The sequence below is a fragment of the Monodelphis domestica genome, chromosome 1, assembly GCF_027887165.1.
Source record: "Monodelphis domestica isolate mMonDom1 chromosome 1, mMonDom1.pri, whole genome shotgun sequence".
Lineage (NCBI taxonomy): Eukaryota > Metazoa > Chordata > Mammalia > Didelphimorphia > Didelphidae > Monodelphis > Monodelphis domestica.
In genome coordinates, this window is record NC_077227.1 from 11,777,780 (window position 1) to 11,798,568 (window position 20,789).

General features: G+C 42.6%; 1 protein-coding gene across 1 annotated transcript in view; it reads right to left on the reverse strand.

Moving 5' to 3' along the window:
- MINPP1 (multiple inositol-polyphosphate phosphatase 1) overlaps positions 1-18,066 on the reverse strand; it is a 35,484-nt gene extending 17,418 nt beyond the window's left edge. The window contains exons 1-4 of the mRNA XM_001374281.4: positions 17,429-18,066; positions 12,543-12,740; positions 6,544-6,641; positions 2,428-2,561 (exon numbers count right to left, since the gene is read on the reverse strand). Of these exons, the coding sequence (XP_001374318.2) occupies positions 2,428-2,561; positions 6,544-6,641; positions 12,543-12,740; positions 17,429-18,023 (1,025 nt within the window). The 5' untranslated portion in view covers positions 18,024-18,066. The remainder of the gene's footprint in view (positions 1-2,427; positions 2,562-6,543; positions 6,642-12,542; positions 12,741-17,428) is intronic.
- Between the last annotated feature and the right edge of the window lie 2,723 nt (positions 18,067-20,789).

Genomic DNA, 20,789 nt, shown 5'->3' on the forward strand with positions numbered 1-20,789 from the left:
GTGTATTCTATGAAAGAGCAGTGCATTACCTATTTCAAACAGCATCCAGCTTTAGGATGTTTTTTCATAAGTGCACCGATCCTTTCACTTATCTTGCCTGAGATTCAGGGGAGAAATTCATCTCCCTGCATCTCTGCCATTTGGGTCTTCCCAATTTGAGATTCCTAAAACCCATGTTATCCCTCACTATGGGAGATCCCACAGTGCTGACAATAGGGATCTGAATTTTAGAAAAAGGAAGGTGAAATTTTAAGCTTTTTCAGACTCCATTTTTTAATATGAAAGTCTCTGTATCTTAGTGTATTTTGCTGATTGTTTTGTTTCAGATTTAATTTTGTATTAAGTTCGTATATTAATGTATTCAATACTATTCTGTTACAATGAATCAGTTTAATCTACTGTGTTTTTAACTATTAGATATATTCTGTTACCTTTCCCCTATGACTACTAAACAAAATATTGTAAAAGCCCATAAACAGCCTTTTTCTTTCCATTTTGCATTTGTTAATTGTCACATAGAAGATGGATGGACTCAACCTGGCTAACAACCTTTAGAGAATTTCATAAGCTAAGAATTTAATTGTAATGTTAATGGGTCTTCAGAAATAATTTTAGATAACTAGTGGTTTCTGAGTGGATATTTTCTATTTATACTTATATTATAAAGAATGTTGTATTAAAGGTAGAGGATCAAAGAGATGTTCCTACCAAGGTGTTTCTATGAAGCAGGAAACCGGAAAAAAAGAGCTCCTGCAAAACTCTTCAGTTTAATTTAATTCCAGCAGAACAATCGAGATTTCTTGGTGATGTTCTAGACCCAAATAAGTTTTACTTTGTTTAAAAATATATTTGCCAAGGTTGAAAGATTTGTTATGTCTGTAAAAATTGTGACAAATATCTATCAGTTTATGGGTTTTTTTGTCATATAGCAATTTATATGAAATATGATAGTAGGTTTGTTTGCTATTGTAATTAATTGGGCTATTGTGAATTTTGGGGACTTTGGTACCTCTTTGAATGTGCATTATCTACTGTATTACTGTTATATTCTAAAAATCGTTTGTACTTACATAGTGGTTAAGTTAAAAAGGAAATGGATCTCATTTTGGAGTGAAAAACCTTTGTATTCTACCTTTCCTTAGCTGATACAGTGCATCAATGATTGTAAGCTATATATTGTTTATTTTTAAAACTTTTATATTATTGTTTTTGCTTGCATGTGCAATATACTGTTTCAGTTTTATTTTTTCTTTCCTTTTTGTATTTGAAGCACATGTCACCAGTATTGAGATTTTCTTTAACTTTTTTTAATTCTGTAGTAATGTAAGTTTAAAATATATTTGCTATAGTGTTAATACATACCCCAAAAGTTTGAGACTATAAAAAATTATGCCATTGATTGTTCAAAAAAAAGTAATTGTGGGAAGGGGGTGGGGGGAGGAAAAGAAAATGATCTTTGTTTCCAATGAATAATGTTTGGAAATGACCAAATAAAATAATGTTTAAAGTGGGGGAAAAAAAGTAATTATGGTACTTTGCTTAATGATTTTGTCTGATTCCAGGACAAGAGAATATAAAAAGAGCCATTGTACAGTGTCAAAGAAGCACAAAGCTAAAGTGTATAGTGCCAATTGAGCACAAGAGAGACCAACCAATCCTGATGGGATTGATGAAAATTTTGAGCCAAGACACTTGAACTTTTTGGGGTTCAAGGTTGCAGCTGTTTAACATGTGTTAAAGGAAGGTCTTCCTTGTCCCACATTCTACCAAGTATCTCAAATTTGGCTCCTACCTGGCTCCTATAATCTAGTCCCTTTTCTGTCTTTCATGGTGTGGCAAACTTTCTATAGTCCTGGCTACTGATTAGGTAAATGCGCAATTGCTTAAATCATTTTAATTGGGCCCTGACTCAAGGACCTGTTATAGATTTATTTTTCCTTTACTTAGAATTTTTACACATAAGACTTTGATAGTCTATATTTCATCCAGAAATTATCTTTTTTAATTTGGTCATTGACTGTCTGGGTGATCTTGGGCCTCTTAACTTCTGGAGAAAAGAGAGGCTAGATTTGATGTCTGCAGTCCCTTCCAGCTCCCAGTCTGTGAATTTACTACTCAATGAGTCAGAAAAATTGCCTCTTCTGTCTCTATTGTTCTGTATTCAGAATTTCCTTCCCAGGTCTAAATATGACCACCTTAGGAGAGGAGCTCACATTTCATTTAAGCTGACAGACTGATCCAAGAGGATTCCCTGAGAATATTCAAAGGGATCTAAATGTAAAAGAAGAGGTCACAAATGCACATGGCTAAGGCAAGACTTGTGATGGGAACCTAAAAAAAATGTTTTCATTAGAGAGTATATTTCCCCCAAGACCAGAGTCAGACTGACAATGATTGGGGCATCCCTTGTTTCTCACATTAACTTACTTTTGCCTCTGTTCCATAGCTTCATCCAAATGCCGAAATATATCGTTAAACAGGGTACAGCTGGACCGGCTGTTGATTGCATAGCCATGCCCTCTTTTCCAATATTGCTTCAGGTCATTGAGGTATTCCAGTACCTGCAAGTGAATATTTGGAAACTCCATTATATTTTTCAAGGTCCTAGGAACTCATGCCGTCATCTAACAGCTAGCTGTTGGACAGGCTCCTTCCTGGAGCACTCAGACATTCTGAATGGCACGTGGACCTGTCTCGAGCCCTACAGGGCTAAGCTACAGGGAATGTCGAGGAGTGGTAAAGGCAAAAAGGCCCTCCTTGAATGGGCCAGTGCCCCTGTTACCAACCAAATTTTCCAAGCAGAATGATAAAAAGGCTGTCCACTGCCATAAAAGGAGCTAAGAGCATCTGAAAGGAGATCAGAAAGACTATTTTTTACTTGGTTTCCTCTGTGACAGAGGCTGGCACATAAGAAAAGTTCCAGGCTAAAGAGTGTGTGGAACTGATCGCCTCAACGGGGGAGGGGCCCCAGGAGGATGGAATCTTGAGGAGAAGCAGGAAGTTCCTTTAGAAGAGCAATTGGTCTCTCAGTTTAGGAGATGCTGAAGAATGAAGGTGAATAAGACTTTCTCCTGAAGGTTACCCACTTTTTCCTGCTTGTGACTGGAAATCCTCTCCCCCCAACATTTCCCAATTAAAGAGACTAATTGAAGAAAAACCTGAGAAAAGGCATTTTGAATCTGTCAGACTTTACCTCAGCTCGTTGCCCTGGGTCTTAACTGTGGCCAAGGGGCCAAACCCAGGGTCAGTCAAACTGACTTTTTCTCAGGGGGCTTAGGCTGCCAAGGCCTGAGTTTCCCCCAAACTCAAGGAGGGAGGGAAACCCATTTTCCTTTCCCATTCTTTTCCCTGCCAGCTATTCCTTTGTATTACCCTGATTGAGTTGACATTAAAGTAGCTATCTTTTCCCCAAGCTGTGAATCAAGTGTGAGTGAACACATCAAGGGGAGATACATCTTCTGAAGAAGAAACCCTTTGGTCTCTCATAGTGGAGGGGGGACAAGGGGGATAAGAGCAAATCTGAGAGAGCAGCCATAGTTAAAGAGGGAAGGCAGAAGGGGGAAAATCTTCAAACTCCCTCTCCTCTCTCTGAGCCAACCCTAAACATCAGATGTCCTCTCCTAGATCCTGTTCCCTTGACCATACCCAAACCTTTTCTCTTTTACATCAGCTGTCTCCCCTGAACCCTGCATTGAGAAGGGAAGTCTCCACCCTTTTCTCTGAAAGACTTAACCTTTTCTCGATTACACCTCCATGAGTTTTTTCTCATGTGTGCTATATGTGTCTTCTTTCACATGATGAAGAAAGAAATACATAATGCATGATAGCGAAAGTATAACCTATATCAGAATTCTTGTTGTCTTGGGGAGAGGAAAAGGGGGGGGGGGAGAAAGAGAGAGATTGAATCACAAAATGTCAGAAAAATAAATGTTTAAAAATTATTTCTATATGTAACTGGGGGAAAAATACAACAACTTATTACTGGAGAGAGAAAAAAGAGGGAAAAAAACCTACCCCAACACCAACCACTAAATGCCACCAACAGGGAAAAATGCACAGGAGCCCCAGAAGAATGGTGACTCTCCCCTACACAACCACCCCAGCCCTGGAAACAATAATCCAGGGACCAACGACTAAAGACACAGAAAAGAAAGTTCCTGGCATTGAAGTTCTTGACTACAGTTAACATCAGAAATCAATGTAATTTTACTGGTAGGAATGCCATTCAAGATGTTAACATCTGACTCATCCCTACGCCCTAAAGGTAGCACAAGATCTTCTCTAGGGAATGTCTCCCTTACTAGAATAGGAACTCCCTCACTCCAAAGGAAGGCTGACTGCTTCTCTAGTTATAGCTGTGCTGATTATGGTGCCTTCTGAACAGTAGGCACTTCATAAACTCTATCTCCTTCCTTCACTGACCTTGTCAGAAATAGCATGAGGAACAAGGAAGGCAACAGATTTGGATGGAGAGGAGCTGGGAGAGACCTTGCCCCTGCCACATGTTCTCTGGGTTCGGGGAGGTAGCAGGATTGCCTCAATGGCCTCCATGGTCTGTTCTCACTCTATAGCAATGGTGCAGGAACATCTGGATCATTAGTGAGACCCAGGTTGGTTTGGTTCCTATCCCCGGCCCCCCCTTACCCCCCCTTTCTTAAAACCTGTGATTTCATTGGTAAAGTTCTTCTGGAGGGTTATCTCTTATCAGTCAGGCCACCACCTCACACTGCTGCTCTTACTTTTACAGGCTCAGCACAATCCAACTGTGTTCACTTTTAATATTTTGAGGCTCCTTGCTACTCACAGATATAAAAATCCCTCATAGCCCCTAAAAGACTACCTTCATGAACTTCCATGACTAAAAACAATCTTCCATCTGGTGATGAACCAGGCCAGTTAGGTCATAGGTTAGATGGGCTTTCATGGGCTGCCTGGGAATTCGCACAACCCTTTCTAACAGTTTCTCTGGAAAACTATGGAATCCCAGACAATCATTTTACAAACGAGAAAAGGACCCATTTGTGCAAAAATATTTACAGTAGCTCTTTTTGTGGTAACAAAGACTCAGAAACTAGGGGAGGTGAAAGGAGGTGTCTGTCCATCCATGGGGAACGACTGAACAAATGGTGGCATATAAATGCCAGGGAATAGTCTTAAGCTGTAAGAACTAATGAAATGGGCATTTTTGGAGGAACCTGTGAAGACATATGAATCAATGCAGAACAAAAAGTGAGCAGAGCCAAGAATACAATTTTATGCAATAACAATATTGTAACAAACTTGGAAAGACCTAAGAATGCTGATCAACACAATGATCAAAGGAATTCTGAAAGGCAAATGATGAAGGTTGCTGCCTGGAGGGGACAGGTTCATTGAAGACTGTGGCACATTTTGGGAGCATGGCAAATGTGATCTGTTTTGCCTGACTATGCCTATTGGTTATAAGAGTTTTGTTTTTCTTCAGTGGAGGAGAGAAGAGAAAATAAAATTTTCTTTCATTAAAAAGGTGCTCCAAATTGTGCTTAACAACTTATCTTAAAGTGAAGAGTAAGTCACATATTAATATTCATCCTAACTTCTATTTAGGACACCTACTCAGTATCTGGTAGAAGATGTAAGGATGATATTAGAAAAGAAGTATTGTTTTATTAGTTTAGGGATAAGAAGTGGCTGCTTGAAAAAGAACTGTAGTTTGAAGCAGAGCTGAGAGATCATGTTAATTCCAGATGTTGACAGTTATACTCATTTTCTGTGTCAGTTCCTCTCTCCAGCAATTGGCAGAGACACACTCTCAGGGCTCTCTCTAAGGGCTGGAGGAGGTAACATCTTTGTCTCTCTCGGTCTGAGGGAAAGACCTGAAGGAGCTCAGTGTTTTCCTTTCCCAACTTGGGAAACACTATTGACTATCTATTGTGGTTTTCATAGATTGTTTAACTCTGAGAAGACCAAAGAAAAATCTGGTCTTTGGTTTGGACTCTGAATCTAACATGATACTTTTTGAGACTCCACCAGCTGGTCTTTGCTATTTTATAACTTGAAGGTAAAGTTAAGAAGTACAAGGATAATAGTGGTAGTTTTTATTTAGATAGTATAAATTTGGGTTAGTCAGATCAGGGAGGATTAGTGTAGCCTGGGAAACACATGAGAAGAAAAACACAAGTTCCTTGTGGAACCAGGGAGTTTATTTGTGTGGATTTAGAATCCCTTAGAATTAAAAGTCCTTTTTGTCCTTATATATTTCAATAAACATTTTATTTTTATAAGAAGAGTCTCTTTAGCATCCTTGTGCTTGGCCCTGAAGGGAAGTTCACATTTGAGCTTCACTTCATCACTGAGAATACTTTTGATTACATCTATCTGAACAGTTTTGAACCCGTATTGGTGAGTTTTCCATCTATTTATGTAGCTCTCCATTTATTATTTTTACAAGAAGGAGAAATACACAGGTCTCTTTACCATAACACTGGGGTCCAATGTTGCCAACACCACAAAATGCTTTCCCAAAAAGTCTCACTTTAAAAGTTGCACAAAAGTAACACTTACCTTAGCATCTTCTGTGTCAAAGACATCACACCAGGGAGACTGAATGTCTCTAATAGCCAAGTCAAATGAGCAGGAAAAAAAGGCAACTTGAATTAAATCTGGTGAAAGGAAGCAAAATTTTGAGTCATGATTTTCTGCTATTAAAAAACCCCCAGCAGAATGTCAATCATCCTTTGTAAAATAGAAGGACTGAACTTGATCACTAAAATTCCTTCCAATCCTGAAATTCTATGATTCTGTAAGTTGCACTAAAGTAAGACCTTTCTTTTCTAACAAATGAAAAATCAAAATAAGGGTCAAAGTCAAGGCTAAAAACAATTAAAGTTCAATTTAGCTAATATTTTATTGCTTTATATTGCATTATATATAGGAAGGAGAGGGGATGGGGAAGGGGGGAATGAAAGAGGGTGAAATGGAGACAGATGAAATTTAGTTAGGAGCCTGAATCAAGATGTTATCTGCAAAAATGGATATTTCAAAGATGTCAGACCTGCTAAGTTCTCACAGTTAGAGATGGGAAGAACAGAGGAAAGAGAAGGGAAAAGGGATCAAATATAACTACCAAGATAAGGAGAAGCAGGGGTGATTAAGAAAATGGTGAAGAGTCATCAGGAATCAAAGTAATAAAATTTGATTACTTGGTATTATATTACTAAGTTACAATACTAAAGATTTACACTCCAGTCTAGCTTATTTTTCATTTGTCTCTAAATGGTTGCTCTACTGACAATTTATTTAATTAGCAATAACGAATATGTAATATATAGTTTAGGAGGAAAAAGAGCAACACTTGGGTTAACAGATTGTGCTATATTTTTTCTTGTATGTGATTATATTATGGAAAAGTATAATTTAAGTAGCAATATATACAAATCTATGCTATCAAAATTATGGCAGAATCCCACTGTATCTGGGTAAACTGCATTATCTGGACCTCAGAATCCTCATCTTTATTTATTTTATTTTTAATTTAAGTATTTTTCCATGGTTACATAATTCATGTTACCCCACCCCCCCAGGAGACGACAAGCAATTCCACTGGGTTATACATGTACTATCACTCAATATCTATTTCCATATTAATAATTTTTATACTAAAACCCAAAACCCCACAAGTGAAAATCAAATGTTTTCCTTCTGCATTTATATTCCTACAGTTCTTTCTCTCAATATGGATAGCATTCCTTCTTATAAGTCCCTCAGGACTGTCCTGCATCATTGCATTGATATCAGTAGCAAAGTAGATTTACATTTGATTGTCCCACAATGTTTCAGTCTCTGTGAACAATGTTCTCCTGATTCTGCTCATTTCACTCTGTATCAGTTCATGAAGGTCTTTCCAGCTTGTATGGAAACCAAGCAGTTCATCGTTCCTCATAGCACAATCGACCATCACCAACAGACACCACAATTTGTTCATCCATTCCCCAATTGATGGACACCCCCCCATTTTCCAATTTTTTTGCCACCACAAAGAGCACAGCTATGAATATTCTTGTACAAGTCTTTTTCCTTATTATCTCTTTGGGGTACAAACCTAGTAGTGGTATGGCTAGATCAAAAGGCAGACAATCTTTTAATGCCCTTTGGGAATAGTTCCAAAAACTCTTCCAGAATGGCTGGATCCATTCACACCTCCACCAACAGTGTATTAGTGTTCCAATTTTGCCACAACTTCGCCAACATTATTTTCCTTTACTGTCATATTGGCCACTCTGCTAGGTTGTTTTGATTTGCATTTCTCTAATCAGGAGGGATTTAGAACACTTCTTCATGTGATTATTGATAGTTTTGATTTCTTCATCCAAAAACTGCCTATTTGCATCCTTTGACCATTTGTCAGTTGGGAATGGCTTGATTTCTTGTACATTTTACTTAGTTCCTTATAAATGGGAAATTAGACCAGTGTCAGAGTTTTATTACAAAAATTGTTTCCCTAGTTTGTTGCTTCCCTTCTAATTTTAATTGCATTGGTTTTGTTTGTATAAAATCTTTTTCATTTAAAATAATCAAAATAATTCATTTTACATTTTGTAATGTTCTCTATCTCTTGCTTAGTCTTAAATTCCTTCCTTTCCCATAGATCTGACAGGTATACTATTCTATGTTTGCCTAATTTATTTATGATTTCATTCTTTATATTTAGGTCATTTACCCATTTTGAATTTATCTTGGTATAGGGTGTAAGATGTTGATCTAAACTTACGTTTTTTCCATACTGTTTTCCAATTTTCCCAACAGCTTTTGTCAAATACTGAGTCCTTGTTCCAAAAGCTGGGATCTTTGGGTTTATCAAACGCTAGCTTGCTGGGGTCATTTACCCCTAGTCTATTCTACTGAGGATCCTCATCTTAAAGAGGATCCTAGGAGGATCTAAAGGCCATTTTCATCTATCATATATCCCAACAAGTTTCATTTCATGCATAGTTACCAACATCCTCTTCATTTGAAGAGTAAACCAAAGTAAACCAATTCCCTTTATCATTTTTAAGACTGATTTTGAGTTCTAGAAATCTCCAACCTGTGAAGATATAGAATCATTTCAGGTATTTCTTCATACAAAAAAAGGTTTTTGGGGACAGTTGGGTAGCTCAGTGGATTGAGAACCAGGCCTAGAGACGGGAGGTCCTAGGTTCAAATCCGGCCTCAGCCACTTCCTAGCTGTGCGACCCTGGGCAAGTCACTTGACCCCCATTGCCTAGACCTTACCACTCTTCTGCCTTGGAGCCAATACACAGTATTGACTCCAAGATGGAAGGTAAGGGTTTAAAAAAAAAAAAGGTTTTTATTTGTCCAGTTAGCACTGTATTAAATTCAACCTCAAAGGAGGTATCAAAGCACTTAATAAACTTTATAGCACTTTACAGATAAGCATCAGTTCTTAAATGTGATCTGTTTTAGTTAAAATGTTCCTTTCTCCCAAATAAAGTCCATTTTCATATTTATATTGGGGTAGTCATAGATACAGGTGGAATCCTATTTAAAGAACACAGTGACAACATAGAATTCTAGATAGTAAAGATCTCTCCACATACAAGGCTAGAGTTTACATTAATGCCGCTTTCCTATGATTTTTAAAGGAAAAACTCTGGGTAGGAAGTTCTTTCTCACCACATAGCAATCAATCTATTCAACAAAGCTATTGTACTTTCAATATATTTGCAGTATTTTGATTCCTATATAATGGTTAAGCTTTTTTTTTAATTAACAGAATTTATTTACAAGTATCTCAGCCCTCCCTCCAGTCCCCACATCATAAAAGGTATCATCCAGGAGACAAGATATATAGATGCAAATTATGTCTTTCATGTTCCTATTTTTCAGGTCATTCTCTGGAGGTGACATTTACAAGTTATTCTTCAAGTATTATATCTGTAGCTGTGTACAACGTTCTTAAGGCTCTACTCTATTTTGCTGTTCATTATCCCATGTAGTTCTTTTCAAGGTTATTTCAAATTAGTCTGTTCATTGTTTCTTATGGCATAATAGTAATCCATCACATGTTTGTGTTTGTTTTTAAATAGTAATCCTTCACAAGCATAAATCACAACTTCTTCAGCGATTCCCCATCTGATGGGCATCCCCTCAGTTTCCATTTTTGTCACCACAAAGAGAACTGCTATAAATATTTTGGAACATGTAAGTTCTCTTCCTTTCCCTCCAATCTCTCTGGGAAACATAGTAAGGATATACACTCTTTATAACTCCCTAAGTTTTAATTTCAAATTGCTTTCCAAAATGGCTGAATCAACTCACAGCTCCACTAATAGTGTACTGGTGTCTCCTTTTTTTTCCCCCACATCGCCTCTAACATTTGTCATTAGGCCCTTTTGTCATTTTAGCCCATCTGATAAGTGTGAGATGATTATCTCAGAATTGCTTTAACCAGTGGTTAAGCTTTGATCACTTTTTCAAAAAGTTGTACTGGGGACAGGGGTGGTATCTCTACGTTTTGACAGGGCAAACAGTGCTTCTTCCTGGAAACACAAAGCTATTGTACCTCCATGGTGTCAAATATAAACAAAGTCACTGAATTGTGCATAAGGATCCAACATGTGGAGATATATCATCTTGGGAAACAACATATTAACCTCTAGATTCGTTTTTATTTTCTTCAATATTTCTCAATCCCACTCTACCACGGTTCAGGAGCACTACAGGTAGAGTTCGAAACCCCTGTAGTTGGAAGAATTCTGCCAATGCTATGGCATTATCAGACAATGCCCTTTTATATTCGAGATGTTACCTCTAGTCCCAGAGAGCCTAGTGCTTGAACTAATGATTTCACAAGTTGCTGTGGCCAAAAGAACTCATCTCTTGGTGACCCAACTTGGTTAGGCTGGTCATAGACTGTCCTAGGGTCAGGATTTCTGTTTCTCAACTGGGAAGTCCTCAAAGGGCTGGTCCACACCATCCTGACAAAGGCTTTGAGAATCCCAGCCTGCTTCCACACTGAGGGAGGTCCTGGAGCATTACTTTAATGGAGAAACAGTACTTTAATTAACTATTGCACTGGAGGGATTCCCCAATCCAATGAGACCACAGGTCTGCAGCATATAATGCATAATGGTACTAAAGGGTTTTGTTCATTCTGAGCACTGTGATGATTTCATCGGTATAGAGAAATTCCAGTGAAGGAATCCCCTCAACTAAAGCTGGCTGGCACCCATTCTGTAATTTATAACCTCAGAGAGATGCCCGAGGCACTAAGAGATTGACGTGCCCAGTGTCACACAGCCAGAATAGTGTAGCAGATAGAAAGTCAGAAAGTCATGAATTCAAGTCCTGCTTCTGAAAAATCCTGACTTAACACTCCTTCAGAATAAGAAATAGCAGCTCACACACTAATGACTTTTCCCAAACCACCAACCTCAGCATAAATTCCAAGGAAATTAAGGAAGCTCCTGAAGTCTTAGAAGAGTACAAAATTTAACAGAAGGGCAGGGCAAGAGGCCTGGGAATAAAGAGAGGGAGGTCTCAAAATTGTAATGTGCAGGATTAGGAGGTGCTGGTGGTAAGGATGGATGGCACCTGGGAAAAAAGGTACAGTATAACTACAAGACATCATAAGCACAGGAAGCAGGCAAATGCTAACAAAAAGGGGTCCTGGATGTGAGGTGGATTGAGAGTCAGGCCTGGAGATAGATGGGAGGTCCTGTGTTCAAGTTGGCCTCAGACACTTCCTGGCTGGGTGATCCTGGGCAAGTCACTTAACTCCTATTGCCTAGCCCTTACCACTCTTTGGCCTTAGAACCCATATACAGTATTGATTCTAAGATAGAAGGTAAGGGTTTTTTGTTTGTTTTTATTTTTTAAATCAAAGAGGAGTGCTAGGTCCTTAGGAAATTTCCCAGGCTGTTAAAAGTCTTATCACTGATGTGCAAATGAGTGCCTCATCAAAGGGACTACAAAATATTTTATTTTCTCGAGGGCAAAAAGATTCCTTCTTTAAGTTTTTGTGCACCTTCTGCTTAGTAGATCTAAAATTCTATCCTTTTAACAAATTCCAAATTAAAGGGTTTGAACTGATAAGCATTAATCCACTGAGGGCCAAATCATTGTGGTGGAAAATTCATTTGTATCTCAGAGACAAAACTAGTTTCCTCCCATCCCTCTTCCAGACTCCAGTCATTTTAGAAAGGCCTTAGAGGGCACACTTGGGCAGATGGTCTAAATCTGAAATCTTCAAGTACAATGTATGCTTACTTCTTTAAGAAGATCAATCCTGAATCACCCCCTGGAGTTCTGACCTAGAGAGGATTATACTAATGGGACTGGTATGAAATTCAGTAGTTCAATTAATATAGTGATGGGCTGGGGGTAAGACTAGACCAGCTCCTGTGATAATCAGTGAGTAGCTCTGGAACTTCCAGACTAGAGGAGATAGGGAAATACAGACTTTAAAAAAAAAAAAAACTTAGCCCTGCAAGCTTCTTTGCCCATTCCAGGAGAGTGACAGTATTTGCTATTTAAAATATAAATATAAATAAGCACCTTACCTGCATTTAAATCACTTGCTGGCACCTGCAAAATAGCTGCAACTTTCTTTATAATTTTCTGCATTTCTGGTCCATTTTTGAAGGCTTCTACATGATAAAGAGCTGAATCATTCTTTTCCACCTCCACTAGGAACTTTTCACAATGATCAAAGAACCTCATTAGTTTATCATTTACCCTAGGTGGTCCCCACTCCATATCTGAAAGAGAAAATAAGAAAGGCAAGTCTTACAGCAAAGTACTGACATTTTAAAATAATCATTTGAGAAGCATCAATAAAACAATACTTAGTTTCAGAGTTTGACGAGGAAAGCCAATAACCTATTCATTTAAATTTCTGGATTAAATATTTACTGATGATGGAGGAGCTGAAGAAAGACAGGTATCTTAACTCTCTCTCCATTTGGAATCATTATGACTTATTTATTAATCTGATACTAAAGGCAGAGAAAAGAGCAATTATTTCTGGAGTGCACTAGTGTGTTCTCTCAACAGCTAACACAGATACTTACATACAAATCTTTAAAACAAAACAAACCCTTAGAATTGACACTACGTATCAGTTCCAAGGCAGAAGAGCAGTAAGGGCCAGGCAATTGGTGTGAGGGACTTGATCAGTCACATAGAAATTCTATGGCAGCTCCCTCCTCCGTTTGCCATCTCACTCCCCACCAAACCTTGTCATCTCTCCTCATGTCTTCCATGCCCTCCCCACCCCCAGCCAGCTAAAGGCCTGGGTATTTCACCCAAAAGTCTGAGGCCCTCTGATGAGAACTCACTCTTTCCCCCTTCTTGCCAAGGCCAACTCTCTCCATCACCCAGACCCCATTCCATTTTGTCCTCTGTCGTTCCCTCACAAAAGAGCAATGTCTATCTCCTGGCTGCTTCTCTGCTATCCACAACACATCTATGTCTCTTCCAACCTTAAAAACAATAAAAACAAACCTCTGGATCTGACCACCACTCTCTCCTGGCTCCCTTCTCCTCCACAGCTAAACTCCTTGGGAAGGATTGCAGTGCCTCCACTTCCTTTCTTCTCACATTAACTCCCAGAAGCCTGGCTTGTGACCTGATCATTCAACTGAAATGACCCTCCTGGACTTACCAAAAATGTAACTATAATACAACCAAAATGTATCAAGTGCCTACTATGTTCCAGGCATTGTGCTAAGTGCTGGGGACAGACATAAGACAGTCCTTGTCCTTGGGGAAGTTGCCATCTAATGGAAGAGGGAAGTGAGGGGAGGGGATGAAGTCTAAGAGAAGATGTACCAGGCCAGAAGGCATGATGGAAAAGAAGAACAGCAAGGTGGGAAATGAAGAGAAAACTGGCCTGAAAGCCATACAGAAATGGAAGCGAGGCCCTTGCTTTTCTTGGACCAACAGCACTCCATCTGCCCCTGTGGGGCTCTTCCCAGGCTGTGCCCTTTATCTAGGGGCTGAGGCTGTCACTTCTTTCAATACTCAGTAAGATCCCACCTTTTGGAGGCCTTTCCTTCCCAGATCCCCACTATACCGCCTCTCCTCAGGTCACCATCTCTGTTCATGGCTGTTTTCCTGCCATCTCTTCCATGAAAGTGGAAGCTCCTTCAGAACAGGGGCCTTTTGCCTTTCTTATACCCCCAATACTCAGCACAGTGCCTGGCACATGGGAGGCCCTTAAACAAAGGTTTACTTGTCTGTAACAGGATTTGAACACAAGTCTAGCACTCACTCCACTCTCAACAGGGGTTCATATGCTTTTGAAAGGCAATGGCTGTATGAGGTGTTCTCATGCCGAGAATGGGAGGAAAATGGAGGGGATGCCTGGAGTAGCCAGAAAGATAGTGGTGAAGGGTAATGGGGCACCGACCCAGGGGTTCAGAGCTTGGCTCCTGGGGCTCCTTGAGCCAGGGTTTCTGGGGGGCTGGCTTGGAAGTGGAGCGGCAGCACTAATGAATGGCACCTGTCTGTGATCTCCTTTAAGTAAGGAATAAGGACTTCACTTTGGTAATATATTAATATGTTGTGGAAGGGTTTAAAAGCCTTGGAAGCAAGAGGGAATAGGGGTGCAACAGCCAGACCTACAGTTTAGGGAGATAATGGAAGAAACAGAAAGTTGGAGCTTCTGTGTATACTGATTTATTAAGCAGTGCCAGCCACCAGGAGGGACTAGACGTCTTCAGCTTGGCACTGGACCTAGATAGGGAGACGGGTTTTTATGCATTAAAAGCAAACAATTAACAGGACATACACGATTAGGTGATCTGATTTCTAATTGGAGGAATGATTAGGAACTTTCCAAGTTGGGAGGGTAAGAGCAAACAGGCAGAATTCCCTGAAATCAGAAGAAAAGGCGTCCCAATGTCCCCCAACAATCAAATGAACATGGAAACAACCGACTGATCAGCAAGGGTCAGTTTCCCGGTAAGAAACATGGAACGGCTGACATGTACAACTGTGAGAAAACTCTTTACGACAATCTTAGACTGACTGTTTATGGGTCTCTAAACAGCAGGTCTAGGTGTTTCCCAGCCATGCAGAGACACGTTCGAACAATGCATTAAGGTTTTCCCTCAATTCTCACAATTAAATAAACTTTTCCCATAGGACAGAATTTAGACTAGACCCGTAATTGAATAGCTAGGGAACTGAGCTAGCTCTAGAACCGATTTATTAGATGGAGTCAGTGTGAATCACTCAATTCCCACAATTATCCCATTAATTCCTTCAATTTTCTTACACTTGGACAGCTAAGTGAATGGGACAGCAGTGGGGGAGCCTACTGAGGCAGAGAACAATCAGAAAATGGCAGGAGTCTAGGTATCAGGGGATATGGACCTGCACCAGTGAGGTGGCTCTGAGAGAAGAGAAAGGATGCAGAAGAGAAAAAAGGAAGAAAGGACAAGACTCGACAATAGAAGGTTGAACCCATGACCCTGGTTTCATAGTACTTTAACCTACTAAGCTAGCCAAGTGCAACCACCACTCACACCTCTGAAACAAAAATGGGGCAGTTTTTCAAGGCCATCATGGCTTTTTGATCTGCAGGGTGGAGGACCAAACATTTGAACAGCATGATAAGACATTATCCTCCCTTGAGACTTCTTTCAGCCAATAAAAGCAGCAGAGCCTAAAGGTGGAATGTGGCTGATAAGCCAAGCTAAGGGATGAATCCTGTTCATTGCCAAAGTATTCAGAAAACACGGAAAGAATAGCCTCAAGTAGGAATGGCATCTCAGGAGAGAGGAGGGAGGTGGCACAGCATTAACCAAGTCAGGAGTCTCAGTTCAAGCACAATGATAAAGGCGTTCAACCTGGGAAACAGGAGACCTGGGTTTCTGTCCCAGCTCCTCTCCTTGGATGGTGTAGCTTGAGACACTGTGACAGTATACACATCTGCAAAATGAGGTGAACCCTTCTCTAGACTTCTCAGCCTTCCATTCAGCTACTCCCGTCTGGCTCCCATATACTTTCCCACATTTATTCACCTTTCTCTTGGCAGGTGCGTTAGCCATGTCCAGGTGTGGCCCTCCATTTCCCCTTTCCCTGGCTTAGTACAGGCTCTCTTCCATGCCTAGGATCTAGTCCTTCCTCCTCTCCCTCTCAGGATCCTGCTCTTCTGGCCCACACTTCTCTCATACCCCCAGCAGCAGCACTCTCTCCTCCCATCTGAGGGCAAAGGATATGCTCCCAACCGAATGAAAGCTCCTCAGGAGAGCTCCACGCACCACGGCCCTTTCTTTGGATCCCCAACACCCTGCAGGGTTACCCTGTGTTTATACTACCTCCCGAGTTCAGTTATCTGTGCTTATCTCCACCATTCCAACAGGAGGAATCATTAACCAAGAGGGATCCTATTTTTTCTTTTCTCTGTAGCCCCCATGCTTAGTGCAGTGTGTGGTCCAAAGTAAGGCTTCTTAATTTAATAAATGTGTGGAACCAAAGTAGGTAGGGCTCAGGATTGCTGTGAAGGAAAGTGTTTGTAAACCATGTAACCAGATCCCAATTACAGTTGTGGCATTTAAGCAAAGAGGATGATTTGTGTGTAAGAATTGGCATAAAGAGGAACACAATCATTCAGAAAGACCCTTAATCACAAGTCCATTAAATAGATCCTCTGTGTGGGGGAAATTGGGTGGTTCAGTGGATAGAAGTATGGTCAGACCTGGCACAGGAGGGTCCTGGGTTCAAATCTAGCCTTAGACACTTGCTAGCTGTATGACCCTGGGCAAGTCACTTAACCCCCACTGCCCAGCCCTTCTGGCTCTTCTGCCTTGGAATCAGTATCTTTCAGAGAATTTAGGAAACACTGACAAAGTCATAGAAGACAAAACTGCACGTATTAGCTGTGTATGGATAGAGGCCCCAGGCAGGGGAGATGATAGGTTCCACCTTCATTAAGGACTAGGACTGGAATGCGATCCCGGATCCAAAATCTACAATCAGTACCGCTCAACAGCTCACTATTAACCTTTCTAAGCCTCAGTATCCTCACCGGCAAAATGGGGACAATCTCTGCTTGGGTCACTTTTCTCCAAACTAGTTTCCGATCCAATCATATAAGAGAACTAGCCCGAGGTCACCAAGTGATTCTTAAGAGACTGAACAGGCCTCCCGGTTCTGGTTCTCCAATGCAGGCTCCCCCCACCCCCAAAGGCATTGGCCTCCCTCCCTGGCCAGGGCTTGCTCGAACACTGTCCCCAGATCCTTTGCTGTTTCGTGTATGTGACTGTGACCGTTCTGTGTGACCGAAGGATCCCAGAGGCTTCGGGGAACCCCATCCCACCCTGGCAGGGGCGGTAGGTTCATTCATCTCGGCGGGTCCGCCCGGATGCTGCTCGACAGAATGTACAGAGACCGGGAAAGGAGTGGGGGTGGGGAGGGCCAAGGGCCCCGGGGGCCGTACCTGCGGGATCGGGCGCCGGGCGCTCAGGGTGCAGCTGCTCCCAGAGGCCCTGCGCGAACGCGGAGGCGCTGTCCACGCAGCGTGGCTTTGAACTAGTGACGAAGCGCACGCTGGCTGGGCCGGCACGGCCGAGAAGCGTGGGGAAGCGCGTGGCTAGGCGGGTGGCCAGCTGCCGCATGTCTTGGTTGCCCTTGTCTACCAGCTGCCCGTCCATCCAGTCTTCGTAGGCCAGCGGCCAGCGCGCCAGCGCGCTCGCCAGCCCTGGCCCCGGCGGTCCCGTTCGCAAGAGCAGTCCGTGCAGCGAGCGCAGGCGGCCCACCTGCTTAGCCGTAGGGTAGCGGGTGCCGTGGCGCACCACGGCCACGAGCTGCAGCGGCACGCACGACCCCAGCTCCGGCGCGGGCCCCGGCGCCGGCCTCGCCACGTCCTCGTAGCGACTCTTAGTACCGAAATACGGGCTCAGCCCCGCCGCCCGGCACGCGGGCGCCCGCTCCGCCAGGGCGCAGGCCGCCGCGCACGCCAGCAAGGCGGCGACCCCCGGGACCCCGAGCCCCCAAGGCCGCCGCCACCGCAGCCGCTTCCTCAGCGAGAGCATCGCGCCTGCTTGGCTCTGCAGCTTGGAAACTTCCGCAGGTCAGGGCGTGACTTCCGGACGCAGGGCCAACCGGTTCCAGTCTCCATTACGCAGGCGCAAGGGAGCGGGCATTCAGTCCTGTCTCTAGAGCGCCCGCCTACCAAGCAGCACCTGCCGTACGGGAGGAGATGAGGTGGGCGGGACCAGGACCTACCGGCTCCAACCAGGCACTACTCATGCGCGGGCAAGGGCGCGAGGATGAGCCCAGGCGATCTTGCCTCCGGTGCACCCATAGAAGGGGCCCCAGAGCCTACTGGCCCAGCCTGAGGTTAAGGACGAAGCTTTGGCCTACTCTTCCCAAACCCGAACGGAAACAGCCGGCTTCCCATCTCCCACCTCTGTGCCGTTGCCCAGGCTGTCCCCTCCAGAACATGCTCCCTGCCCACTTCAGCCCTTGGACTCATTCTCTTGTGAGCTCAGCTCAGGGGCTGGGGCTACACGTGCAGACAGCTCTGCACCCCGGACAGAACTCTAGAGGCTGTGAAACCTTCCGGGCCAGCTGCCAGTGCCACCCTCCTTGGGAATGCATGAGCTTGTGTTCTGTATTAGGTGGTTGTTTCTTTAGATGGGTTAGGGCAATGTAAGATGTCTGGGCAAGCCTAGAGACCAATGAGGTAAGGTGCAATCAGACTGGCTCCCTCCCACTTCAGGTAGTCTCTTCAGTGGGAGTCAAACTGGGACTCAGTCTGAGTAAGTTGCCTGAATATCTGATAGATAATTCATTCTCTAAAGTTGGAACAAGGGTTTATTTTAAGGAAGGGGAAGCAAAGGAAAATTGGATAGGAGAGAGCGGTGAGGACTTTCCCTGATCTTAAGTAAATCCTAAATTGAGTAGTAAACTTATAGAGTCCAAGATGAGGGATGTGGCTTAAGGATCTTTTGAGTCAATTCTTGATAATGCAGAGAGAAAATCAGTAACCAACAAGGAAAGGATCTCAGTTCTTCCTCCTTCGAGTGCCGGGAGAAAGATTTTTCCGGCAGTTTGGGTGTTTCTTTTAACTGCCTTCTCTGGGTCACATTGTCCTCTGGAGTGCTCCTTGATGGACAGCTCTTCAAACTTCCATCCATTGCCTCTGTTTGCAGGTTTTTCTTCACTCTCTCACAATTCCATCAGTCAATCAAGCAGCATCGATTAAGCCCCTGCTCCTGGCTGCCCTGCAGGAAGCTCATCGTCTAATACTAGGTCAAAAATACAGAGAACAATCTGCAGAAAATGCACAAAAGAAAGAGAACTCCCTTAAAAAGTTGCCTTAGAGAGCAGAACCCTGCAGGTGGCAGGCGGCTCATTGGGTATAGCTCCATCTCCGTTAATTCTCACGCTTCAGTGCCTAGGGTTATGGGTGCTCCTTTCATTGGTGTTGGCAGCACTCAGGAACCCCAAACCCAAGAAGACCAGCACCTGCTCTGCCATTTCATCTCAGAGAACTGATACTTTGTAATCTGGGGGACCCCAAAGTCTATGTTTATTTGTGATCTAGCAACCCCAAGTTTAGTTAGCTTGAAAGATGGGGACCCCAAGCTTGTCCTGGTCTCCTTGAGAATGCACCTTGAAGGGAATCTCAGACTACCAGTTTCAGACTGAATAATAGGCCTTAAAGTATGTAATGGCCCTAGTTAGGTGGAGTTAGCAGATTTTAATCAAACTCTTAGGTGTCCCAGCCCTGATTTTTCCCTTCAGTATCCCTTGTAAGGCAGGTGCCCTACCCTCTGGCTGTGGTTCCTTTCCCAAGCCAGTCAGTGTAGTTTGAACACTCCCACTTCTTTGTAACCATGGTAATGTCGTATTTCCCTGTCCCTCAGTTCCCCTAAAAGGTATATATATGTTCCCCAAATTCTTTTGTTCCTCCGAATTGTCCGATCTAGCCTGTTGACATTCCCAGGAGTACAGTGGCCAGAGCTGCCAGGCTGGAACTCTGCGTGGGTGAATAGCACACAGCTCTGAGAGGAGGCCTAATTTAGGGCTGAACTCCTATCCATAATTAAAGAGTGCTTTGGCCTGACTATTTAATAGTTCTATGTTTTTTTCCAGTTTAACACAAGCTTAAGTGAGACCGTGTACATCGGTTATTATGGCAAGACTAGCTCAGAACAGGGAATTGTGGAAGTAGCAAGGGTGGGACGTTGGTTCCTTTGACATCAAAGTCTTCACTATTACATATAGTTTGCTGAGGCAAAGTGGCACAGTGGATAGAACACAGGTCCAGAGTCCAGAAGACCTGACTTCAAATCTAGCTCCAGTCACTGTGTGACCCTGGGAAAGTCATTTTACCCTGTCAGCCTCAGTTTTCTCATCTGTAAAATGAACTGGAGAAGGAAATGGCAAAGTACTCCAGGACCTTTGTCAAGAAAACCCAGATGAGGTCACAAATCATTGAATACAACTGAAAAACAAAAGGTTAAAACAACTTATGTGTTTTATGTTTATGTTTTGTATCCCTTATGCCTAGAATGCACTCCCCTTTTACCTCCAACACGAAGGTTCCCTGGCTTCCTTCAAAACTCAGCTCAAATCCCACCTTTCCCTCTGACTTATGTATACAGGAAACCCCCATACCTGAGGGGATATATTTTGAGACCTACTACAAATGGCTGAAACAGGAGATATAAGCCAACACCTGCTTGACCCCCACATATGTGGGGGTCCCCTCTCCTGTCCCTCTGCTTGGGGCTCTTCAGCCTCCCTCAACACCACCCCCCCTCAAAAAAAAACCCTAAATAAAGGGAAAG